We start from the raw sequence: 27,242 nt of genomic DNA, 5'->3' as shown, positions 1-27,242 counted from the left end.
GAATGGTATGGGAGATGTTTGTAGAACATGGATGGGAGCATGGAAAGCAGGGGCAGAGCAATATGGCAAAGAGTTCTTGACTATACATTGGATGAGACTTGTGATAAATTCCTGAAACAGATTTACTGAGTTGTTCCAATATGCTAAGTAAGTGAGTGTTCTGAGGATTACATCCTCACAATCTGAAAATAAATGTTTATTCCTATGTAAGCTCACGTAACAGTTCAGAGGGGTAAAAGCACAAAGAGGAGATATCTAAAATTAAGCTAAGCTTTATGTAGCACTTTTTAGGATAAAATAGAATTTTTAGTACAGCAAGATTATTTTTGAGAGACTGAATGTTGACTTCATGTGTTAATAAAGCTGTTAAATAAACCTCCATTTTCAGTTCATAGTGTAATCTTTATACTGCCTGAAGTGGGCTGAAGACCTAAAATACCTCTAACTTCAGAGAAGCATTTCATCTTCATTTTTAAGATAAACTTGATCCTAAAATTCAAATGAAGTGAGTGCTGCATTTGTGCAATAGTGAAAGATGAAAGAAAATTTATTCTTCAAACAAGGTTTGAGAAGTTGCCTTTTGCTTTAATTATTCATGCGTATACTGCATGAACTCTGAACTCTCTTAATCAAGTTAGAGCAGTACAAGCACTTCAGTGTGAAAATAATACTAGTGTAAAAGTATGTCTATGTATGTGAAACTATAGCAGTGTGACCAGTTTTCCTTGCAGCATGTGCACAGTAGCAATTTTATAAAAGGGTAAGATTTCTCAATAAATGTTAATTGCTAACTGCTGTAAATACTGATGTGTCTTAACATTCCAGTCAAAGAAGCTTGTTTTTAAATTGTCATTAGCTTCAAAAAGTAGGTGACCAAATATGCTAAGTGATTTTTTTAAGATAGTTTTCTTGAAAGCATTCAATGTGCATAAGTGTTTTTTAAGAAAGCATTTTCCTTCTAGGCTTAGCATTGAGGGTAAGCCTGTAAGTGCAGTGACACAAATAGTAAATCACTGTTACATTGTATACATAGTAGGCTATACACTGTTAGTAAGTATAGTTAGTTAGTACCCATTAAGTGAGAGCCACTAGCTTTCTTCAGGTAAATGGACTCTGAAACTCTTAACTTTAGCTGATTTACCAGCACCGACTAAGGTTTCAGGATCAGAGAAGATGATGATAGGACAAGGAGTAATAGTTTTAAACTGAAAGAAGGGAGATGTAAGTTAGATATTAGGAAGAAATTCTTCAGTATAAGGATGGTGAGGAACTGGAATGGGTTGCCCAGGGAGGTTGTTGATGCCCCATCCCTGGAGGTTTTTAAGACCAGGTTGGATGAGGTTTTGTGCAAGCTGGTCCAGTGGTAGGGGTCCCTGCTTATAGCAGGGGTGTTGGAAATAGGTGATCTTTAAGGTTCCTTCCAGCCTAAACAGGGCTATGATTCTCTAATTCTGTGATTCTATAAGGTCTAAGCTGTTGCATTTGATAGTAATGTGATGGTTACTCAGAAGTAGTGAAATATGTTGTTTCAGTCCTTGGTTCTGCCAGTGCAACTATCTTTATATGAGAGTTCCTGTTAAAGTAATATGATAATTACAAGAAAGGCAAAGGTAATATGAACCCTGCTGTTGGGTCCTGGGAGAGTTAATTTGTCCCACTGGCATTCGTGAAGTATAAATTTTGGAGGCCAGAAGAACAGCCTTGGGAACCATGGGAAGAATGGCAAGAGATGGACACAAGATCCTCTTCTTGTTAAGTGTTACTTAATTTGTGCTTGATTCAGCTTGTGAGAAATTTGTCTGTCTGCAGGTATTAGGGATGCTTAGTTATGTAAGACATTATTTTTTGTAAGAGAGCAGACTTTTCAGTTAAAATATTATTGTCTTAAAAATGGATGGATTGATCATAGAGTATCATCTAGTTGCTATGCTTCATCTTTCTCATCTAGACTATGTACTACTGATGTTAGTTGGATTTCTAATGCAAATTATTTTTATGAGCTTTTGGTGCCCTTGTTGAAGACATAAGCAACCAGTTATGGGCATGTTGAATATGTTAACATGAAACAGTTATGTGGACTACAGGTTAAGATCCTCACTGACAAAGTTGTGCCATTCACAAGCATTTTTTAAAAGCTTGTTAAAACACTTTAAAGATACAATAACATGGGGAGTAATTTAACACTTGTTATAGGAAATTATGTACTTTTGCAGTTGCAGTAAACAAGTTGTCATTTTGACCCTTTTTAACTTTACAGATAAAAATTAAAGCTGGGCAATGGTTAAAGAGCTGTTCAACAGTAAACAAGAAGAATATGCTAATCCTTATAGGAGCTGCCACAGAAGATAGAGTTGCTTTGCTTTCTGAAATCTGTTTTTATTGTTGTTCAAATGGCTTGCGTTTGGACCTTTGAAAAGTAATGTCTGTTATGGTCTGGAGTGGCATTTGTCTCTAATTTTAAAGCCAGCTGACCATTTCTTTTAAGACTGCAGCTGTTACTTACTCAGAGCAGTGTAACTAATTTGATATTTTTTTTTTTGTTTGCTGCAGAGCTAATAAATAATTTTTGCTTCTTACTGGCTGCTATACATGCATAAATTATTTCAAATATTACATTATTTTGAGGTCTTTTGAAGGGATATGTTGTTGAGGCATCAAGTGTAAGGTGAAGGAGGTACCAAATTTGATGTGTGTAATAATTCTGATTTCTCATCCTTTACTAGTAATCATATTTTTCAGTTTATTGAAAATCATATTTGTAGAATAAGCAAGTAACATGGCAACTGTGCACAACTTGTATCCTGTTAAGGTAATTTAAACATCACACCAGGAGCACTAGAGGGTTGTAGTACAAAGCAGGTTGCAATAGGAGACATTTTGGCATGGGAATCAGTGTAAATAGTGAGTTACAGGATTCTGTATTGGGGATCTTCTGAAAAAGTGTAGAAGCAACTCTTATAGCAGAGGCAACTACTCTTTATTAGTACTGCCAAAGTACTAATAAACATTCATAAACATTAATTAATAAATAACATTCCCTGTTTTGTGCAGCTTTTATTTGTTCACATATCTTCATTAGCATAAAAACTCATGAAGCTACTCAGTATTCAAAGAGGATATTATAAAGGAAAATGGATACTGGACAAAAAGAAAACATGGGATATTTTGCTTGATACTGTAATTGAGTGTTAATGTCAGTGCACATCAAGGGACATATTTCAAATGTTCTTGGTTTGTTTTACTTTTTAGGACAATATGTTGTGAATATATATGTGTATGTATTATGTTGTAGCATATTGCAGCATAATTATAGGATTTGTCTAGTATCAATTATCATGAATAGGCTGTAGACAGTTCAAACAAAATTGTAGCTGGAAGCGTTTTACTGCTATTATTACTTGGATTTCCTGACCTGTTTGATATTTGTTGTTTTTTTGCTTGGTTGTTTTTGAGTTTTTTTCAGAAGGATAGTTGGTGAATGTCTGTTATCAACTTCCATTGGAGTATCAATTCTGACCCCTGAAGACTTTCTACTAAATATTTACCATGCTGTTCTCAGAGGTGGCATTGTTTTTCAGCTCTGCTACAGTTGTTATTAATATACATTAACAAAGCATTCTGAGGCTAAAGTATTGAATGAGTGTGGGGGAAAGCTGTAATATTTTGCAAACCCATGTCTTTTAACAAGGGCTTTATATTTAATAAATGTTAATGACAGTAAATTGAATGCCTGATTAGAGTTTTTGAAAAAGTTTCAGTTACAGGGATAATAAAAAACAGTATTTGGAATCACTTAACACTATCTTTTTGGCTTAAAACAATTTCCACTTCTGTACAGAACATTGAAGTTTGTGATATTCACATGTTTCTTTTGGTTACTCATGAGCTTTTGCAGGCCCCAAGGTGCTCACAATCCAGAGGACAAAGACTAGAGGGTGAGAAAGCTTACCTGACCTGCTGATTACAGAATCACAGAATCACCAAGGTTGGAAAAGGCCTTTAAGATCATCAAATCCAACCATTGACCTAACACCACCACATCAGCTAGACCATGCCACATCCCCATCCAGCCTTTCCTTGAACACATCCAGAGACAGTGCCTCCACCACTTCCCTGGGCAGTCCATTCCAATGTTTAATCTCCTTCTCCATGAGGAAGTACTTCCTAATATCAAACCTAAACCTCCCCTGGCACAGCCAGTTGCCTGGGAGAAGAGCCCAGCCCCCACCTGACTACAACCTCCCTTCAGGTAGTTATAGTGACAAGGTCCTCCCTGAGTCTTCTCTTCTCCACGCTAAACAACCCCAGCTCCCTCAGCCTATCCCTGTAAGACTCCCTCTAGTCCCTTCGGCCTGGATGGAAGGAAGAGAGGGGAGAGAAATTGTGTATCCATCTACTCTGTCCTATAGGATGTTTTTCATGACTGAAGTGAAACTAAATTGTAGAATGTTTGTAAGAGCAAGGTCTGTTTGTGAGTACTCAAAGCAGTCTGTGGATAAGAGTAAAGTGGTAAGGATTGAAGTTTTTTCCTTCCTTTTGACTCAGACAACTGGGGTTATTCGGTAACTGGAAATATTTTTTCAGATAGTGCTATTGCTTAGCTTGTGGTTTTGGGTATCATTCTGTTGTTTCTTCAAAGACGGACAGAGATGACATTCTGATGACTTTACTCTGGAGCATGTGTTGCTCTGGACCATTGTAGATATTTCAAAATCCTGTGACAAAAGGCTAGCGAACACAGAAGCGACACTTTTAAAGTCAACCACTGAAACATGCTTCCAGGGATGTGGTTGAGTCACCATCCCTGGAGATACAAGATGTGTAGATGTGCTGCGTAGGAACATGGTTTGGTGGTGGACTTGATGGTGCTAGGTTAGTGGCTGAACTTGATGATCTTGGAAGTCTTCTCCAACCAAAACATTTCAAAGATTCTAAGTTCAAAGAAGTATTTCCCACTGAAAGCCCCACATTTAGCACTGCTTTGTGTGTTTCTGTGCAAGAGCACCTACAATCACAAGTTTAGGATAGTCAAGTAGAATTATCTGTAGTTGCTTTTTTGATTATAGAATCTGATTTGCAGGCCTCTGAGTGGCAGAAAAATCCTCTCATCCTCATTGCTGATCAGGACAGCTCCATCTTTGCTGTTAATGTTTCTTATGTTGATTCATTTGCTACTGCTTAATTAAAGCTATAACTACTCAAGCACTTTCTTCAGAGTGTAGGAAGCATATTTAACAAGCCTAATACTCTGCAGTGGCTGAATATAGCTGGTTGGTCTGTATGGTTTGTTCACATGAGTAAGTATCCCAAAGGAGAGTTTTGCCAGGAAATATTCCACCTTCCAGCTGTAATTGAATGGGCTTGAACAACAAGCTGAGACAGCTGGGTCCTGTTTTCATCTTGATTTGTAGAGACCGAAGGGTCTGGGAGAGTGAGAAAGGAATCCTGTACCAGCTGAGTGAGTTCAAATGAGGAAAAGAGAGCTTTGCTCCCTTGGCCGCTCTGCATTTCAACTATTAATACAGTAATAAAGCCTATTTAGAGAGTTTTGTGTTCTTTGTGTTTTTTGAAAGAAGGCTTGTGTGCTTAGCTATTGTGTCTTTTTTGAAATATAATGTCTTATCACATGAAGCAGAATTTTCCAAGTCAACCACCCAACTTCAGTAATGAGATTTTGTAGATAGCAAAAAAGAAGCTGAGAAGTCCTCACAATAACCAAGGAATGACATCCTATTGGAAGTGCTCTTTCATGGGGTCATTCACATTATAATTAAGTAACCCTGAGAAACAAGTAGTTAAAGATTTCAGTCTCAAGCAACTGTTTGAATAGTTTTAAGTCTTCGATGTATCTGTATATAAAATGAGTTTTCTGCGGTCTTGAGGACTGGCTTTTCACCAGTCCCTTTAAATGTTTCTCAGTTCTGAACATACAATTCCGATCATTGTAGGAAAGTCAAATTGCTGCTTTTAGAGGGAATCCTAAATTGAATTTTTGCAGGTTACATTGCAAAAATTAACTGGTTAAACTCTGTGTTTGTCTCAGGCTAATCTGTTGTTGACAACAATAAATAGCTATTTCTCCTTACTGAATCGGCTATTTTAACAAATATTCTCCTGTCCAAATCCAGCTAATACAAGTGCTAAATGAAAAAAATTAAGAGGGTGGAAGTAGGGCAGAATGAAGCGATGTTTCACAGTGATCAATTGCTTATATTAAGTAGGATTGAGAAGTATGCAGAGACTTGTGGAAGAACTGCCTATTTTTAAAAATCAGGATAAAAAAGCTACAAAGAGAGAAGAGACTATGTCAGAAGAAAACAGCATATCTATGCTATGATGTAAAACAAAGGATCCTGTGCTACCAGATCTGTGCTAGCAGTACCTCCTTACTAATGTTAATGGGGGCCACAGCTCTATGCTGCAGTGGCTAGATCACTGTTTTCCTTGGATGTTCCATCATTGCGTAGAATGTAGACAGACCCTTAGTTTAGACATAGACAAAGAAAGCTAGATTTTTATTTATGTGCTGACTTTTGAATACCTGGTGTATACAGACAGCTGAATACAAACCAAGGAGTAGATTTTCTAGTAGTTCCTTTCTTTTCTTACATGATAGTGTGTGTACATGGCTAGGGTGTCTGATACTGTAGTACAGTTGTGAGGAATCCAAATATAGATGGTTCTAGTTTGTACACTGCTGTAGTGATTTTGTGGTAGGTATTTTCTAACTTCACAGGCTAATAGCCAGCTGAGCTTGATGCTTTTTATTAAATAGTTTGTAATTTATTTTTAGTTTACCAACCCTAATGCTGTCTTCATGTGTATCAGTTATTTGGTGCTCATGTGGTTCTTCGAATGTGTAGAATTCTGAAAAATTTTCTATAAGTAGTTGTGTTCTTGCAGGTATGACTTACAAGCTGGCATAGACTGATAAGAACTTTCTGGCTGACAATTGTTTTTTAATTTTTGTCTCGTATAGTATTTCATGTGTTCACAAATTAGTATTTTGCATTAGTATTGCAACTGTTATGAAGCCTAGATTAATTTTCATCAACTTCCTTTGTGGCATAAAAGGTTATTCTAGAGAACTGTATAGTATGCAACTTTTCTTCCAAATAAAATGTCACTTGCTGACAACTAATTTTATGAAAGGAAGTAAAAAAGATGCTACATAATCTGCTTCTGAAACTATATGGACTTCCTGCCATTTTTAGTTAAGGTTCTTTTAGGGGCAATCACTTTGTTTTCACAGTTGGTTTGAAAATTTGAAAGACAAAGGGGAAAAATAAATCATAGAGCTAGTGCTCTGAAGGCTATTTTTGGTAAAATATTTTATGTTGGAGGTGACACTTGCTTTATTTCAACCATTTAGCAGCACAGCAGGGCTTCTTAGTGTCAGTGGGGAAAGCGATCTGGGATAGTTTTTTTCTGAGGTAAAAGATGTATAGCGTATCAGTTTGGGTATTTTAGGTATAATTTTCTTTGAGATTAGATGGGATTAAGTAAATTTTTTTTAAGTAATTGAAAAGACAGTGAGTGATTCATCTTCACCTTTTTAACTTTAGTTCTCAGCCAATACCAAAAGCATTTATGTTTCTCTAGTGTACTTAACAGGACTGCTGGCACTTTATTTATATTTCTAAATAACTTCACATATCTCTTTAGAGTGACAAAACATGGTAAATATAAATGGGTATCTAATTCTCTTTTATATCTTCAAAGGTTAAATTGATACCTGATTATTTCTCTTATCTAGAGTGATTCCTACAATGAGTTATAGTTTAAAAGATAAAATGAAAAAAAAATCAAGATTTAAATAAATAAAATCTTAATTGACAAATTGTCTATCCTGGATGTTTGGTAATGAGCTTAAAGAGCCACTAAAATCATTAGCATATCCTTTATCTGAGACTAAATTTAGACTAGTGGTTTTTTAAATGGGTATGATTAGAACAAATGTTGATTTTAATTTTGTTTAATTATTTGTATTAATAAGATACTGCTAAGAAATTGAGCTAGAAGCAATGAAAGTGGCTATTAGCTTTTAAATTGCAAGATAATGAAAGCTATGTTTACTCTCCCTGTATGCACACAATTGTATAAATAGCAACAGCAGTCGTGTGGGACTGGAGGACAGAAGAATAGTGCGGTCACAGGTTTTGCCACCTTGGTTGCTATCTAGCCTAGTTATCTTGGCTGTCAGGTACTTTTTCTCTTTTAAATGAAACAAACAAACAGACTGAGAAGGAGAGAGAAGCAGAAGCTGCTGAGTAGAAGGAAAGGAGAAAGAAAAGGAATGAAGAAATTTAATCTTCTTTTAAATACCTTCGTTATTTCCTCTGGGAGGAAATAAGGTTAATCACGTCAATAACAGTCCCCCTAACATTATTGATTAAATAATACCTGTCTTGTTTCTATGGTGTCTTTATTTAGTTTTCAAAAACAGAGGGGAATGTTCTTGTATCCTGAAAGAAAGGAAATGGCTATTCTGGCATATGTGTTTTATCAAAAGATTTCAATAAGATATCCTGGTTTTTATACATTCTACCTGACAAGACCTCACTTGTCTTGCCAGAGATGTCTTATTTTTCTGCAGTGTAATCTCAGAATAACAGTTTAAAATTTGTGTACAGGCTGCCCTAAATTACATGCATGGGGTGCTGTTGGCTGTTGAGAATATCAGTGTGAGAACTGAATGTTGGCTACCACCTTGCTCTTTGCTGTTGAAAAATTCAGGCCTGTAATCTTGACAACAAATTTGTGTATGTATACACACATATATATGGCATTGGAAGTATTTCCCTGTCCTGGTTTGAGCCAGGATGAAGCCAGTTTTCTTTTTACTGAGGTTTTTTTTTCCTTCAATGAACTCTCTTTTAGCAGCAAGTTTTCCAGCTAGTGGACTGATAACACTGAAGTGTTTATGTTACAGCCAAAAGATCAAGGGTGCTTTGCTCTACTTGCTGAATAACCAGCCTCAGATGCTAAAGAGTTGTATCTGCAAGTCTCCTGTAAGGGATGAGTGGACTAGACAGACAGCAAAATTGCCCAAAGTATTCCATTCCATGTATCTACATACCTCTCAGGGATCATGGAAGTCAAGCGCCTTCCTGCTTCTTCTTCCCTTCTGTTCTGTCTATGACCGGCATCCAGGGAGGACTCTTATCCATTACAGTTGATCCCCAGGCATTTGCAATCCTGACCCTCACAACTCTCCCCTGAGCTCCTGTCTGCTCTGCCCTCTCTCCAGCAGCTCTGGGACATATCAGAACTGCTCACAGCTCAGGAGGTGCCGTGGGAGTTGCTGGGGGTGGGGAATGCAATAGGGTTTTGCACATTCCTGAACACGTTTGTATATAATTGTGCATATTTAATCATTAGTATTTAATTAATTTAGTTTTCAATCCGGGAAGTCTCTCTCCTTCATTCTGTCTCTGCTTCCCTACCTGGGTGAGAGGGGGAGGGGATAGAGAGCATTATTGTTGCTGGTTTAATTGCTGATCCTCAGTTGAACTGTGACATTCCCAAATAAAAATGGTCAGAAAGTAATTATTTTCCACTCATGAAAAATTATGAGAGGTTCTTTGCTCTTTTGCTTAAGTACAAAATACTTGAATCAGTGAGAGAAATTACTACTCATGGACAAATATTTATTTACGGTCACATGTACCTCAGGACTTATGAGGTGGTTACACGGCTCGGATTTAATAACCCAGGAAGGTTAGAACTGGACCCCCTTGCTTTCTAAGCTCCTGCTGCAGTAGAGGAGCCTGGGTGCGACTGGATCCAGTCCTGTATGTGTCACAACTCAGACTGGGCAGCCCAGGGAGATTAGGACTGGACCCCCTTGCTTGCTAAGCTTCCTTCAGAGAGGAGCCTGGGTGCAGCTGGTCTCAAAATCCTTCTTTGAGACCTGGTCTCTTCCCAGAGAGAGTAAATGTAAGACGGTCCGACTAAAAGCTCGACAGTCCAATACCCCTTGATCAGCTTAAGGTGCAGCGACACACAAAGTCTGTTTATAACAAATAACACATTTAGTACACTAGGAGGACTTTATACTGAACAACCTAAACAAAACCACCTGCATATATATATATATATAAAGTAAGGAAAAGGGGATGAGAAGAACAAGGGGGGAGAGGGGAGACAGAGAGAGATAAAGAGAACAGGAAAATCACCAGTCCTGGTTCCAGCGTCGCTGGTCCAGCCAACGGGGGAGGGTCTATTTCAATGGTCAGTATTGATGAGATTGACTCCCAAAGCACACCATTGCAGCCCCCTGTTTTTATAGGCCTAGAATCTTGATTTCACAACGAGTATGTGTGATTGAGCTATACATGTGTGAGCAGCTGGAGTGGACCTATCCCCCTCCACCCCTCTATCATTGCTGTTATCTCAATCATTATCTCATCTATGCAGGCTATTACTGCAGTTTCCATCCTTCCAGGCAGGCCTTTTGGGATGCATATGAGCAGGGGCTACAACGAGGTTTCGATACCATTTCCGGAGGGCTGGCCCCTTACAGTTGGTGAACAAAGGAAGATTTCCTTTTCTGGAGGTGCAGAAGCAGGATTCAGAGTAGAATAAATGCTTTGTTGAACTGGCTGCAGGTCAGATTTCTTCAGTATATAGATGTACATGTAGAGTTCAGATTTTACAAAAAGGTCCTTTTTATTTTGCCTGTCTTACATCTTCTGGAACTGTGTTCATTATCTATGTATTCTGGAATAGAATATCTAGTGAGTTAGATATTACTTTGCCTACTTCCTCAAGCCCTTGGGACTAAATTTCATTAGGCCTTTCTGACTGAAGTGTATCTACTGCATTTTGTTGTTTATTTAATCGTTGTATTAGTATCAGCAGAGATACTTTTGATTTGATTGAGCCAAAAGAGTTGAAATGCCTTTATTTGTAGAAATATAACTCAGATAAGGTATGTTGGTCAGTACATCGTGGGAAACTTGCCCTGCCCTTATTTCAGCCAGTCAGTACTCACCAGTCCTGTTGATTTCAATAGAAGTTAAGTGTTTGCATTCTTCTGAGGATTTGGACCCAAGACATCTTGAAAACTCATTGCAGTCAGTTCCCAAATTAATGTGTATTAATTTATTTTCCTAGGAGAAATATTCTATAGGTGTCAGATTTCTAGAAAAAGGTTTCTCAGCTTCACAAAGTGAAGTCTTACTTTCCTGTTAATATTTTCTGTATTTGTGTGTTAAAATAAATGGTAAATCAGAGAAGTTGTTGCCCTTGGAGTTGCCCAAACTTAATTCAAAATATTTGAGTTTGTTTTTTTGTTTGTTTGTTTTGGCTTTTTTTGTTTGGTTTTTGTTTGTTTGGGTTTTTTTGCTTGTTGTTGGTTTGTTGTTTTTTGTTGGTTTTGTTTTTAATATCTGTTTGCTAGAAGGGCTGGGGAAAATAATCAGTTCTCAAGCAGTTATATCTGGTGGTTACTCTTGGAGTCTGGACACAGCCTCCTGGTTAAAAAAAACTAACAACAAAACAGAAAACAAAAAAGCCAACAAACCCCCAGAACTAATTTTGTGAGCATAAGCGACTAATAAAGGTTGATTTCCTGTTAATTGTGCCTTGTGGCACAAGAGAGTCCCTGAGTTAAAGGTTTTGTCGTTGTTGCAGCACTTGTTTGGGAAGGTGTCCCACCCCTCTGGCTGCTCCCCAGGGTAACACTCTGGGATTAAGAAGCAAGGGGCTGCTGTCATAAACTGTGAATTTAGGAGTCTCTCCTGCTTTTGCGGAATATGCAAAATAGTGAATTGTCTTGGAAACGTTTTCTACTTAGCTGTATCTAGTTCAGATCAGATGATGGGTAGAAGCTGGGAGGAGGCCTGGGTGTAGGCAGGTGCTGTGACTGCAGGAGTGTTACGGCTTTCATCTTAATCTTAGTCTCTTGATAGTAATTCAGTGTTGTAAATTGTGTGTAACTGTGTGTAAAAGGTTTTGTTAGTGGTGATGATGCTTAGTCAAAATTGTTAATTTAAAAATAAATCCACATCTGTGAGAGCACTTGTAACTCTAGAGGATGAAAAAACAGATGTTTCTGAATATGGCCACTGTTAACAGTTCTTTATAAGGACTAGCTGTAAAAAAATGTACATGATAGCTATTGTAAATATCAGCCTTCCGTTCACTGCTGCATGTAAAATTTTTAATTTAAGTGCCATTATTATTGGAAAAAATAACAAGAGAGTATTACCTTATTTTATGAGAGTCCTTTCCATTTAGGCAGTTAGTATTTCCTCTGAAAGCATACTGCTTACAGTAGTTACTATATCTATACTGAATTTAGGTTTTCTAGCTGTGTTTTTCATATTGTACAGATGTTTTTTGAATATTGTATTTTGTATATTGATGTATTTTGAATATTGTACTTTTATGACAGAGGAAAATATGGGTGGAAATATATACTTGCCAAGGTATGAGAAGGTATGAAAAGGTTGTATAAGTATGAAAATATATGAATAGTGGATGACTTGGGGGAGAAAACATATTTTGAATTCTTGCCTGTGTTACATATGCATGCCAATTTTCCCTTACATTTGATATAATATAGGCCTAAGAATATTATATTTAGCGTCTGGAATCCATTTTATTTGCTAAGATATAAACAGAGAATTTGAAAATAAGCAACAAATTAAGGTGGTTTTTTTTGAGCAGTGCTGTGAAACCAAGCTAAAACTTGGCCCATTTTGTGCTAAGTTCTGAGTAAATAAAGAGTAACAATCTAAAAATAGGTGTTAAAAGTGGCTGGAAGTGTCACACTGTTGTAAGGATTTCAGATCAGAAGAAAACAATGTTTGGAGTGTGGGAGAGAAAACATTACAGTAGTCATGTTTTTCATAATAGTTAGGGAGTGCAGTGTATTATTATAGAAGTAATCTAGGTTTGACCTAAGACTTGAACCATTTCTCGAGAATGGTTATAAAATAAGAAGCTTTTTGGTCACTTATGTGCATGGCTACAATCATGACCCATAGCATTAAATATTGGTCACTTATCTGCATGGCTACAATCATGACCTATAGCATCAAATATAACAAATTCCAAATACATAGTTGATGCTTTATTATGACTAATCTTTTTAGTAGTAGCATTTTAGTGCTGTTTTCTTAAGGATAAGTTCTAAGAGTTTGTAGAATTCAAATTTCAGAAAGTTTTGACTAGTTTTGACATGGTCGTTAGACTTGCACTAATTTAATATGTTGCTCAAGAACACTGACTGAAGTTTGGAGGAATTGAAGGTGTCATGACCAGGTGTTTGAATTGAGGACTCTTACCTAACAGGGAAAGATGATGAAAGAATTAGGAAAATTATTTTAATCACAGAATCCTTGGGGTTGGAAGGGACCTTGAAAGATCCTCTAGTCCAACCCCCCTGCCAGAGCAGGGTCACCTAGAGCACATCACACAGGAACGTGTCCAGGTGGGTTTTGAATGTCTCCAGAGAAGGAGACTCTACAACCTCTCTGGGCAGCCTGTTCCAGTGCTCTGTCACTCTCACAGTAAAGAAGTGCTTCCTCGTATTCACATGGAATCCTCCTATGCTCCAGTTTGTATCCATTGCCACTTGTCTTATCACTGGTCATCACTGAAAAATCATATAGTGTGGAACATAAATTTTATATATGAAAAAGAAATATTGTTTGCTTTATTTTACTGTGAAGTACTTAATTTTTTTTGTGATCTGTGGACCAAGCTGACATTACTAGTCATTTTTTTCATAGAACAAACTGTCTATAAAGTAATTCCACAGTGAAAAGTAGTGAATTCCTAGCATTAATTTTGGTTGTGACTTCATTATGAAGTTTCAAGATTATTAATATTATAAAATTATGAGCACTAACTAAAATTTGTGTATGTTACCTACTTCTGAAATATGGTTGCTTTATTGAGGTAACTAAATGAGCACTCTCCTGAAAACTGCTGTATTTGTATATAATTTAATGAGTTTTGTGCTCCTTTGATAGAGGGCCAACTTCCTTATTATCCTATTACATATCTCAAACTTATGTATGCTATATCTTGCCATAGCTTTTCCTTTCAAGTTTCTAATAAACAAAACTTTTAAGATAAAACTTGAGTGAAAGCATTCAAAGAGTTTTCAAATTTCAGTGAATGTTTTATGCATTTAGTATCGCAACTTGTGAGTGATTTTCCCTCCAGTGCATCAAATGTATACAGGACCATCTCTCCCATCAACATTTGGGGAAAAAAGTATATAAAATGTTGTAAAAATGTCTAGAATTTGAAAAAGGTGACCAGTATTGATACTGTTTGTAGTGTGAAGTTTGTGTTGATATTAATTTTTCTCTTTGCTTAGTTTATCGTTTGGAACTGAAACAGTCCTTTGTTTATAAGAAAGATGTTCTCTTGACTCCTATAGTTTTAACTATAGTTTTTGATATTTCCATTTGGCATACGTTGTATCAAAATCTTGCTTTTATGAATGTTGAGCTTTTAAATTGAACTTCAAACATTAAAATAATGTCAGGTATAGGATCACAAATGCAAGACTTCCTACAATATCTTCAATTTTGTATGTTGTCCATAAAAGCAGAATTAGGAGTGTAGTTATGTGCGTTGGTATGATACTCACTTCCCAGAGTTCTCCAGTCTGACTTGGGACTTCTGAGATCTGTTGCAAAGGAAATATAAACAAGTGTCAGTGAAAACAGTTGTAGACAAAATTCTTATAAGCAGGTTTATGTCATGCTTTTAAAGAGGAAATAAGGTATATTGTTACACAATGTATGTCAGTTCATACAGTGGGAGCTTGCCTGTGACATCCTGCAGAAGAATTTGCCTGCTGTTAGACCTCAACTGCAGTACCAGCTAGCCCTCTCATCTAAACTGTGTTCCTACTTTGAAAGGTTGGACCAGATGGTCCTTGAGGTCTCTTCCAACCTGGCATTCTTTGATTCTGTGATTCTGCTCTGAGGCCCTTGTGGCTTTCTGCGAAGTGTCTGCAATGATGTGCAGTGAATTTGAAAGTAAAAGCACAGTGATGGGGGAACAAGAGACAGGACTGAAATGATTCATGTGCTGCTGCATGAGACTTGAGAGGTGTGCATTTTGGCGAGTTCTAAGTGTGAGTGTATATGCAAAGAATACATGACTACACAAACGACATTTTAGAGGAGGAGAGTTTGTATAGTTTGTTTTTTTCAGAACATCTAGTAATTGGGAACACAGGTCTGATTGATTTTGTTTATAGCTTAAATATGCAGCTTTTTTTTGGCAAATACCAGCATATTGAGTTACATGTCAAATACTGAGGAATGCAAAGGTTAAGCTTGACTGTCAAAAGTGTGATTTTAATTGACTTGCTTCCAGCTCTGTGACAGCATGAGGGATGGAGTCTAAGCAGTGTTCTGCTTTATCAGTGTAAGACCACCTTTCTCCTTCTCCTTTGTTAACCTTTCAGTTTTTTTAAATACTCAAAACATTTTTTCTTCCTTATCTTGATTTGCTCCCAGAACATTTCCACCCTCTTTACTAGGTAGAACAGGAGTCCTATAGTAATGATTTTACTGCCTGCACTACAAGAGTTGCATGAGAATTCCAATGCATAGCATGATGAATTAATGATCGGTATTTCACTTTGCTACTACTATAATAATATTTAAACATAGGGTCATTTACTGTAATTCTCGTTACAAAAAGAATGGTAATATTAAAAAAAAAGGACATAGCTTAATGTGGTATGGAAGTGTTGTGCAGATCTGCAGCGGGTGTTTCATGAATATAGGGATTATTTTTCATCTGAGTCTGGGAGGGAAAGAACAGAAAGAACTCTTCTAAGTTTGGGAAAGATATTTTATTTCTCTCTCTGATTTTAAAGTTCCTGTTGAATCTTTTGTGGTAGATGTAGCCAAAGATGGCTGGATAGTCTCCTCTTGACCTAGATGGCAACAGTTTACTTTTTTTATCCCCCCAAGATGAATGAGATCCAGAATATTGTGTCTTTCTATAGCATAGTTCAGAAATCTGTGGACATGCTTCCCATTCTTGGAAAATGCCAGATTCTTAACTTGTACTTACGGATGTTGGCACTTAACTGTTCATCAGGAAAAGCATGTGAAAAATGTTCCGAAGGAGTGAAAGCTTAATCTTAACTGTTAAAACTGAGAAGAGTATTTGTGTCTTATGCATTTTACGTGTCCTTAAGTAATGCTCTGTAGCTCAGCTGCTATCACTGTTGGCTGCAGTGTTTTGCCTCCAGTTTCCTCCAGAGAGTTGGCAGAAATTGCAGCAATGCTTTCTTGTGCTGTTTTACCACTTAGGCGGCTGGAGTGTAGAGATTTCTTTTCTGCCTCCTTTCAATTAAATTAGGCTTTAAGCAGTTCTGCCTTGCTAGTGGTCAATTATTTCTCCTTTGTTTATAGAAATACTGTTCATTTTCGGAAGAGTAGTGTCTCTCACCTACTTTCTGGAGTTTTTTGAAGCCTTCAGTTACAGTCTGCCTTAACTAAAAAATGCTATTTCCACATTTCGTAATTGCAGCTGATAGAAGCCAGTGCAAAAAAAAAATACTTTGAGTTTGCACTGAGTCTGTAAAATAAAAACACTTGTTAAATTCCTCCCAGGAACTTAGCAGAAATTTCAAAACTGCAGAATGCTTTTAAAAACAAAGCTATCAATTTATTACTCTGCTTTGTTCTTTCTTATTTTTTAAAAATGCTTTCTTATTCCAAGGATAGTGTTAGGAAGAATCAGAGAGCCTTCTGGTATTCAGTTGAGTGGCAATCTCTTAGGTAATGTTGTTTTCCTCCTTTGCATGGGAAAGCTCTGTAGGTATTCTGGTAATTATTCTTAACTAGTGAAGAAAATGGGGCTTTTCTCTTGGAAGTAGCAAGCAGCTAGTTTCATATGGTGGTGGTTTTCTTTTCCAATCTATTTCCTTCTTAATGAACTGTGACTATTTCTGTTGACATTTCTGTTCGATTTCTTTATCCTTGGCTTGACATGGTATTTTACATTGAAGAATGCAGTGGGCAGAAGGCTGGGTTGCTGTGTGATACCTGGGTCAATGAATAGCACTTTTTTTAAATTCCTTTGGGAAGTAAGACATAAGATATCTTGCTGAAACATCTGAACAGAGTTAGTCAGTTTGTTTATCCAACAAGCAGGTATGGCATCAGTGAGGCATCAAAACACTCTCCTGTTTTCTATTTGAATAAGTAATGGAGATACAGTTTTCAATTGCTGCCCCAAGTCTGCAGCACTTCCTTTAAACAGTCTTCATCTCACTTGCATATAATTTAAACCCATGCCTACAGCAGCTCTGGTTAGCCTGGAGCGAGACACAGAGTTGTGGGGATTGGAAGGGATCTCTGCAGAACATCTAGTCTAATCACATTGGTTGAGCAGGATCACCTACAGGAGCTTACACAGGAAAATGTCCAGATGGGTTTTAGTGTCTTCAGAGAAGGAGACTCCACGGCCTCTCTGGGCAGCTTGTTCCAGTGCTCTGTTACCTGCACAGTAAGGAAGTTTTTATTTATGTTTAGCTTGAACCTCCTGTGGTCCAGTTTGTTCTGGTAAGTTCCAGTTTGTTCCAGTACGTTCTTTGCTGGGCAGAAAAAGGGGCACTAGCAGGTCAGGAAGGAGGAGCTCACCACTAGCTCCTCCCCCCCGGCCAGGCCGTTAGCCTTGAAAAATATTTTAGGGCCAGCCCAAGCTCTGCAGACAGAAACTGGGAGCTGGAGGGAGAGAGAGAAAGGCAAGAGTATAAGGCTAACTAAATAATAAAGTATCAAACACTGCTGTTTTATTATTTTTAGATTGTGTGGTATCGCATGTATGGTCAGAGTACTAAATTGGTATTGTATTATCAAAAATGTAGCTGTTCTTCTGTGTCATCTCTTCAGGAGGTGGACTTCTATCTCCAAGAGTTAAAAAATTAAACCCCTTGATATTAAACATTAAGCAATGCTAGTAACTGCTCCCCCATCTCCCCCCCCCGCACCCCAAACATGATAAACAGACTGTTGAAGCACCGTATAACTACTCAAGGACCCACTGCTTTACCTCCCTTTTGCTGGACAGTTGTAATATAATTCTCCCTTTGCAGGGCCAGGGGGTAGAGTGTATGCTCTGGCTGGCTGGCTTGGCAGCTAGGGTCCTGCTGACTGGTTTTCTATGTGCTTAACATGTTACTTCTGGTGAAGTCATAATCAAATTTCAACTGGAAAAAACAGAAATTTCAAACACTTGTGAACTCTGCTTTTGCTGACTTTCATTTTTTTTCATGCATTGTAAACATGAATGGAATGATGGCTCAAGCATAATGTGGGGAGAGACCCTTAGGGACTTAAATAACTTAAAGGAATGTCATTACAGAGTCACATTGTTTGAAATAACAGCTTAGCTTACTACTTCAGTACCTTGGTTACCCCTGAGGGTGAATTGAGAGATTTTTATTTTTTTTTGCCATGTGTAATTGATGACTAAGTGCATGGAATCTTGCCAAGAGGGTGGTGGTGTATTCTTCCCAGGCAGTGTGAGATTGGAAGTATTGGCCAGGTGGGGCGGTCAGTGTTTTTGTAGACCAGCTTTTGTTGGTAAAGTCTTCTCTACCCATCTTCTCCACGGCAATTGATAGCAATATAGAATATTTTTCAGAGTAGCCTCTTTCATAGACTCTGTGTGTGACTTGTCAGCTTGACCAGCAAACTGCTGGTTCCCACTCTGTATCACATATGGCCAGCAACCTTGAAGAGGGATGTCTGGAAAAAATCAGCTAGCCCTCTGGGTCTTTCTGTACGTTGAATGAAGTATCAAAGGAAATGTCTATACAGCCTTTTGCTCTCAAAAAGCTGCAAAGACAGTGTGTCACTCTGGTATCAATGATCAAGAAAACTGCAGTTCCGTCTGAAAAACAAAGTGTTAATTTCTGGTTATTTTTGACAATTCTGTTTAGGGGGATGGGGATGTGAACAGAGGACATCTGTGTACCTGTATGTTTTTAAAGAGCTGCATTGCCTCTTTGAGCACATTGCATTTTGAATACTGTTCCCTGACCTTACAGTTTGCTCTCTTTGCAACAGCTTGTATGGCATTGCCAAACTAGTTGCAAAAATCTGCCTGTTGACCTCATAGTCTGGAAGGTAGAATGTATGAAAGTGCTGTCTGAAGCCAAGACCCTTGGACAGGCCAAGTTGCCTGTACTGCAGATTGCTGTTGCCTCAAGAACAGCAGATGTTTGCAGAGCAGACAAACAACACTGATGATAAAGCAAATTGACCTTTTTTGGAGTGAGCTACTTGGAACACATTTCTAAGGCATGGGGGTTTTGGGTTTATTTTTGGTGTTTTTTTTGCTGTTGGTTTTCTTTTTTTTCCTTTTCTTGGACTATATCTTCATAAAACTGCTTGGCTATAAGTTGACATGTCTGTTGCCAGAGGTGATAAAAAAATTAAAGAGAAGGGTTTACGAACTGTTCCACTAACACTGATAAAACAAATCACTATACCTAATCCAAACCTATTTCTGTCAGCTGTATTTTACTGAGGTAGCTCTAGTGATGTTATTTTTCCACTGTCCCTGTGGAAACCCTGGAAGATTCCAACATTTAATAATTAAAGGATGTCAGGCCTTTGCCTACAATATAAAGTGACGAAAAGCTCTGTGGTTTAAACAGCTATGCTGTTGCTTGCTAAGAAGGTATTTTGCCTTGTACTCTAGCCAGGCCTATAATGGTCAAAAACTGTTGAAGTTGAGAACTCCACGTTTGCTTTAAATCAGTTGTTTTTCAAGTTTAAAGGCTTTAATGGCTTGTTTTATTTTTTTCAGTAGTATTTCTAAGTAGTATTAATAATTGTATTAAATCACTTAGTATGGTACATCCGAGACTGTACCAGTAAGGCAGTACCCTTTTTTGTTACTTATTTTTCCAATTGAAAGACCTTTTTTTTAAGGTATAAAAAAATTAATTGAAAGTCTGGGGAATCTCTGTGAACTTGAGTAGTTCTGTTTAAATTACATTTTAAAATTATTTTAAATGTAATAGGAAACCTGTATTTTTTTGTGTAATTACATACTTTAAATAAAATTAAAAATTTAAAGTAAAAATATCACTTAAGTGAAAATCTCAGTGTTGTATGACAGCGTCTTTACTCTTCAGACATAAGCTCTAATGTTTTTTAATCATAAGCTGATGGTCCTGTAGCTATAATTAATGGTAGGGAACTTATTCTTGGCCTCTGAAGAGTTTTAGAAAAATTTACTAAGTTCAAACTTTGGAACCTCAGAGATCTTTAAAGGATTGCATGCTGTTCATCATTGTATTCTAGGACAACAAAACCGACTTTGACTGCAGAGCTCAGAAGACTGCAATGGCTCTGTGTACAAAGCAATTGAAGAAGCATGTTTACTCAGTTTGCATATAAATATGCAACCTGGTCTAGTGGGGGGTGACCCTGCCCATTCAGGGGGGTTTTATCTAGATGATCTTTAAGGTCCTTTCCAACCCAAATCATTCTATGATTCTGTGATTATTCCACTAACATTAGTGGAGATGTGCCGTACTGTTTAATAGGAGGAACATGAGCCTCTCCATTTGTGCATTGTTGGTTTTCAGATGTTATTTACAATGCTAATTTAAGGACTGGGATAGAGAAGTTTTGTGGGGTTATTAAGTATTAAAAATACAGGTAGCTTTTGTCTTGAATCAGTTAATAGAATTGCTTTGCCAAATAGTTGGCAGTAGGCTTTTGGACAAGGATTTTGTAGTGCCTTGAGGGGTGTGTCTTAATATCAGAAAACTAAATTGAATGTTGGGTTATCTGTGAAAGTATTAAGGTTTGTTGGATTTTTTTAGGAGGGTTAGTTGGTAACATTAGGAAGATAAATACTGAATTCTACGAGAACCCAACTGCATTTCTTACTTGTGTCTAGATACCATTTGGTTGTTGTGTAAACTCATGAGCTTTTGAAAACCAATTCCCATTTCAGGTTAGAAACATTATTGCGAACAAATTGTTCTGCAATATTAAAACTCCTCACTGCAAATAAAGCTGTAACTAATTCTGTCATGGACATAGATGGGTCTCTATACCGTGAAAGCATGAGCAGAAAAGGTTTTATTTGGCCATGTGTGCTCATTTTCCTGCTTACTTATTTAAAGTTCTGTTGAGTTGTTGTTGTGGGGTTTTTGTTGTGCTTTTTTTTACCAAGGGTTGTGTAATATGGTTTTTGAGGTAGAGTTACCAGTACCTTGGATGTTTTGCATGCATGCAGAGAGCATGTATTAGTGAACTGGGACTAGTTAGTTGTAGTGCTAAATGGGCCTGAAAGACAGGAACAGTCCTACTCGTCCTGTTTCATTCACTGGAGTTACCTGGCTGGAATAAAATACTTAATACTGCTTTCAAAGAGATTGGAAAGAGGTGAAAAAGAAGATGAAAGTAAAGCTTTACTATGTAGGGTTTTTCCACTGAATGTGTTTGTCTTGAGTACAACTGTTCTCCCTTGCAGTAGCCAAGAATTGACTATTAAGTGTCCCCTATGTTGAAGCAGTGCTCTCCAAAAATATCACGTGATACATCATCTAGGCCATTATTACTCTTCCAGGTATCATTCATCAGCATTTTAACTTTTCATTGAAGACAATATTGTTTTGCTGTTTGACAGATAAATTAATATTGTCCAAAGTGAAATCTTTACATTATACTTCATTTTTGCAACCAGAGTTAACAATATATGTCGCAGATGCAGTGGGTGTCTAAGGACTCAAAAGACTGTAAAAATATATAGTCAACTTGACTTATCTTTTTTTAACTTTTTTCTTTCTGTGTTTAGATTTTTTAAAAAGCAAAAGCAAGCTTACTTCATAAACTTTCTCACAGCAGTTTGGCTTAGATCTTACTGGTCGTTATTTCTAGCTTTACACTTCATTATATTACATTAGAGAATATAGGTATATAAGCAAAACTGTATGTTGTTTTAAGGGCTCTGATTACATCTATTTTATTTGTTTTTGGTGTTGTGTTTTGTTTGTTTTTTCGTTTGGAATTGGTTTTGTTATGGTGGGTTTTTTTCTTTTTAATGATTGATATATTCCTTTGTTTCAGCCAAACCTTTTACATCTAAAGTGAAACAGATGCGACTACATAAAGAAGATTTTGAAATCCTGAAAGTGATTGGTCGAGGAGCCTTTGGGGAGGTATGTATGTGAAGGAGGGGGAAGGAAAAGTTTGAATCATGCTTTTGCAAATCTGCAACACTGCGGAGAGACAGCTAATACCAATATATTGATATGTGTATAACGGATAATTGTAGGCCTGCCTAATGTTGGATGTAAGTACGTTTTGATTTATACATTCTTTAACAGCTCTCCTAAAGTCTTAAATTTTGAGCAAAAGTAAATTCACATGGATTAAAAGACGTTGTTTCAACTGTCCAATGATTGTAATTCTTTCCAGTTAGCAAGTGAAGGCCAGTGACTTACTGATGGTGTAAGTCTAGTAATCTCTCATCACCTTAATAACTAAATAGACTGAAAGTAGTTTTCAGCAACTTAAATAGCCAAATATAGTTGCTGACATTCAAAAAACATAAAGAAATCCCTCTAATCCTGTCACTTCCTATTTTTAATGAATATTTGAATATTTTTCCTGTATTTCTTTTAAAGAGCTTAGCAACTCTTAGTTTCTTTGTCAGTTGTCACCTGCTGCTATTGAACTGTACAATTTCTTGCTGCTCTTGGTTAAGCCATGTCTTATTTGAAGTCATCAAGAAAGGCTAAGGATCACTAGGTTTTTACACTGGGCATGGCAGATTATATAGGTTGAGGGAACTTGAATAAATGTTAGCTTTCTGCCCCTACTTGATAATTATATCAAGTGCATGTGCTTTGTTCTTCATGTAGGACACTGTGTAGGTAGAAAGAATAACCTACTTTGTATCAGTGCCTTGAATTTTTGATAGCCAAATATACTACAGATGGGGAGAGTATGTAAAACTTCTGCAGAAGTACTCCATATTGCCTGAAAATACTAGTGAACTAAAACCCAAAGAATAAGAAAAATATTTTTCTGAGCAGTATCTTCATTGGTTTTGGAACTGGAAATGTTTTGGGGGCTTTCTCAGTTCTCTTTGGTATGAGAGCATCTCTGGAGGTATGTGACAGAGAAGAGTTGGTATCTGGTTCACTTACATGTTTGCATTGTGTGAAGATTAGTCTTCACTAGTCTGTGGTCTGTAAGAATAGATTTCTGTACATAATATGTAAGGAACAGGAATTTTTCCTGTAGTGTATGTCACTACATACACTGATGCCTACATGCAAATATCATTGGGCAAGTGTAAAAATAGCAGTAGGAGCAGTATTTATTTAGATATTTTATCAGTTCTAGTTGGTTTTGCTGCATCTGGAGTAATGCTTTATAAAAGACTGAATACTGAAGTTACTCATGGATAATTTATCTTTAGTCTGAACCTCTGCCACAAGGAGAATGTGGCATTCTCCTTTTTGATGTAAATGCTTCTGTTTAAAAAATCAGCTTTTATCAGTGCTATCTGTTCTGGTTTAGTTTGGTGGGTTTTTTGGTAATGGAGGAAGGGTCCGAGGAGTGGCTCTGTAAGAAGCTGAGAAGCTCCCCCTGCTCCAAACCCAGACAAGGAGCCATTAGAGGAACAATAGATGCACCTCTGCGATTAACATGCAAAAGAACTAATATAAGACATGAGGAGTGCTTAAAGGAGAAGAGCTGTGATGGAGAAGCAAAGCAGTGCTCTAGGTTGGTGAGGAAGAAGGGGAAGATGGTGCCGAAGAGGAAGTTTCCCTGCAAGCCATGGCGAGATGGCAGCTGTACCTCTTCATCCATGGAGGAATGTGGTGAAACATCTCCCTGAAGGCACCAGGAGGGGTGAACTTGGCCAGTGGAATTGGATTTTGTGGCCAGTGGATTTGCTGCCAGTGGACTCTGATTATGCAGCTTTGGAAGACCCCAGTGCCAGGGGAGTTGACTGTTCCAAAGCAGTCTGTGACTCTGTGGGAATCCCATACTGGAGCAGCTTGGTCCTGACCTTGTGGGAAGGACTCATGAAGGAGAGATCGTGGAGGACTCTCTCCCATGGGGAAGCAGGGAAGGACTGTAAGGAATCCTTACTGGAAATAGCAGCCTGTGACTCTAAACCCCATCCCTTGGCCCCCTGTGCTGCTGGGGGGACAGAGGGAGAGAAATGGGGACCTTAGTTGGTGAAGAACCCTCCTTGTCCCATGAGCTTTGTCCTCCTCATACCAGAGTGTGTGTGAGGTAGGAAGTTGAGTGAGCAGCCATGGAGCTGTTCCTTTGTTGTCATGTTGCTCCCAAACCATGATGCTACCGTAGTAGTTGCAGCTGAGTTCAGGTCCATAATGTGTAAGAAAAATCACTGACATATGTGCTTTCTTGTCAGAAGAATCACATGTAAAACCTGACTTAAGTTTAAGAGAAGACATTTTTGTCTGCCAAATCAGCAGCTAAACCATAGAAAAACCTCTGTAGTTCTTTCTCTGGAAGCTTCTTTCTTGTGAGTCATCCTATGAAGAGTGAGAGCATAACTTTCCCATGCTCTTTTGGGAACTGTCTGTGCAATCAGTTAGTTCTCCTGTGTTAGGAACAGCGTTTCTTTCTGATACCTTATCTGAGAAACACAGCATGACTCTAACTCATTGTCAGAATCTTCCAGTAAGGGGAAAACAGAATTATTCTAGTGAAGGTGTTTTGTTTTATATGTTTTTAGAGTAGGAATTACTAGATATTTGCAAGGATATAGGTTAAATTTTCTTATTAGCTTAAAGAAGACAAGTGTGAAATCCTACACAGACATTTAATAGAATCATAGAATCATTAAGGTTGGAAGGGACCCTAAAGATCAAGTTGAAACACTCCTGCCATGATCAGGGACCCCTACCACTAGATCACGTTGCACAAAACCTTGTCTACCCTGGCCTTAAAAATCTCCAGGGACAGGGCATCAACAGCCTCCCTGGACAACCCATTCAAGTTCCTCACCACCCTTATAGTGAAGAATCTCTTCCTAATATCTAACCTAAATCTCCCCTCTCCCAGTTCCAAACCATTACCCCTAGTTCTATCACTGTCTTCTCTGATGAAAAGCCCCTCCTTCCCCAGCTTTCCTGCAGGCCCCTTTCAAGTATGGAAAGGACGCTATAAAGTCTCCCCAGAGCCTTCTCTTCTCTAGGCTGAGCAGCCCCAAATCTCTCAACCTGTCATCATAGCAGTGGTGCTCCAGGCCTTTGATCATCTTGGTGGCCCTTCTCTGGACCCTCTCCAACAGGTCTCTATCTTTCTTGTGCTGATGGCACCAGAACTGTACACAGTATTCCAGGTGGGGTCTGACCAGAGCAGAGTAGAGGGGCAGAATCACCTCCCTAGCCCTGCTGGCCACACTTCTTTTGATGCAGCCCAGGATGCAGTTGCTGTCTGGGTTGTGAGCACACACTGATGGCTCATGTGAAGCTTCTCATCCACTACCACCCCCAAGTCCTTCTCCTTAGGACTGCTCTCTAGCCATTCTCCCCCCAGCCTGTATTTGTGCCTGGGGTTGCACTGAATCAGGTGCAGGACCCTACACTTCTCCTTGTTGAACTTCATGAGGTTGACACCAGCCCACCCCTCCAGCCTGCCAGGGTCCCTCTGGATGGTGTCCCTTCCCTCTTGGGTGTCAACCACACCACACAGCTTAGTATCATCAGCAAATTTGCTGAGGATACACTCAGTTCCACTGTCCATGTTTCCAACAAAGATGTTAAACAGCACTGCCACCATCCACCATCTCTGTAGCCTTTTTGTGGAACGCCACCAGACTGGTCAGGCACGACTTGCCCTTAGTGAAGCCATGTTGGCTGTCACCGATCACCTCTTTATTTTCCATGTGACTTAGCAGACTTTCTAGGAGGATCTGCTCCATTACCTTGCTAGGCACAGAGGTGAGACTGACCAGTCTGTAGTTCCCTGGGTCTTGCTTTTCCCCCTTTTAAAAAATAGGGGCTATGTTCCTTTTTATGCCATAACCTCTCAAATATTATGGACCGAGGCTTAGCAATTTCATCTGCCAGCTGACTCCCTCAGGACATGTGGGTGAATCCCATCATGTTCAATAGATTTATGCAACTTCAAGTTCTTTAGATGGTCACGAACCTGCTCTACACCTGCTGTGGGGGATAGTTCATTCTCCCAGTCCCTGCTTTCACCTTCTGTGGCATTTGTGATGAGGCTGGAGCACTTAACAGAGAAGACTGAAGCAAATAAGTCATTTAGAACCTCAGCCTTCTCATTATCCTGTGTTACTACCTTGCCCATTTCCTTCAGGAGAGGGCCTGCACTCTTGTTAGATGTCCTTTTCTCCCCAGCATACCTGAAGAAGATTTTCTTACCATTCTTAACATCCCTGGCGAGATGTAATTGTAGCAGGGATTTGGCTCTCCTAACCTGATCCCTTGCTGCTCAGACAACCTCTCTGATATCCTCCCAGATACCTGCCCTAGCTTCCACCCCTGTGTGCTTCCTTCTTCAGTTTGAGCTTTTCTAGGAGCTGCTTACTCATCCACATTGCCCTCTTGGGAGTTTCTACTTGACTTCCTCTTAGATGGGATGCAATGCTCTTGGTCCTGGAGAAGGTGATCGTTAAATATCAGCCAGCTTCCATGGGCCCCTCTATCCTCCAGGATGTTATCCCAAGACACTCTCTTGAGCAGGTCCCTGAAGAGGCTGAAGTCTGCCCTCCTGAAGTCAAGGGTAGTAAGCTTGCTGTGAGCCCTCCTTGCTGCCCTAAGGATCTTGAACTCCACAATTTCGTGGTCACTACAATCTAAGCTGCCCTTGAGCTTAACATCCCTCACCAGCCCTTCCTTGTTGGTGAGGACAAGATCCAGCATAGCACCTGTCTTTGTTGGTTCCTCAATTACTTGGAAAAGGAAGTTATCATCCACGCACTCTAGGAACCTCCTGGATTGCTTGTGTTTAGCAGAGTTTTTCTTCCAACAGACCATGGCTTGTGAATGTGAAGCTGCTCCTATCTGTCTGTATAGTGCCTCATCTACATTATCCTCCTGCTCAGGCGGCCTGTAGTAAAGCCCCACCGTGATGTCATCTTGGCCTTTCTTCCCCTCAATCTTAACCCATAAACTTTCTGTTGGCTCCTCATCCATCCCCAGGGAGAGCTCCATGCACTCCAGCTGGTCTTGGACATAGAGGACAACACCCCCACCCTGT

At 38.6% G+C, this 27,242-nt stretch overlaps 1 protein-coding gene across 4 annotated transcripts in view; it reads left to right on the top strand.

Moving 5' to 3' along the window:
- The window catches only part of CDC42BPA (CDC42 binding protein kinase alpha (DMPK-like)), a 199,915-nt gene that overhangs the window by 36,543 nt on the left and 136,130 nt on the right, over positions 1-27,242 (top strand). For all 4 annotated transcript variants that reach the window (XM_009994784.1, XM_009994783.1, XM_009994785.1 and 1 more), the window contains exon 2: positions 22,092-22,183. In XM_009994784.1, the coding sequence (XP_009993086.1) occupies positions 22,092-22,183 (92 nt within the window). The remainder of the gene's footprint in view (positions 1-22,091; positions 22,184-27,242) is intronic.

Source organism: Chaetura pelagica, unplaced genomic scaffold (genome assembly GCF_000747805.2).
Source record: "Chaetura pelagica isolate M959 unplaced genomic scaffold, ChaPel_1.0 scaffold2, whole genome shotgun sequence".
Taxonomy (NCBI): Eukaryota; Metazoa; Chordata; class Aves; order Apodiformes; family Apodidae; genus Chaetura; species Chaetura pelagica.
This window is presented reverse-complemented; position numbering and strand designations above follow the sequence as displayed.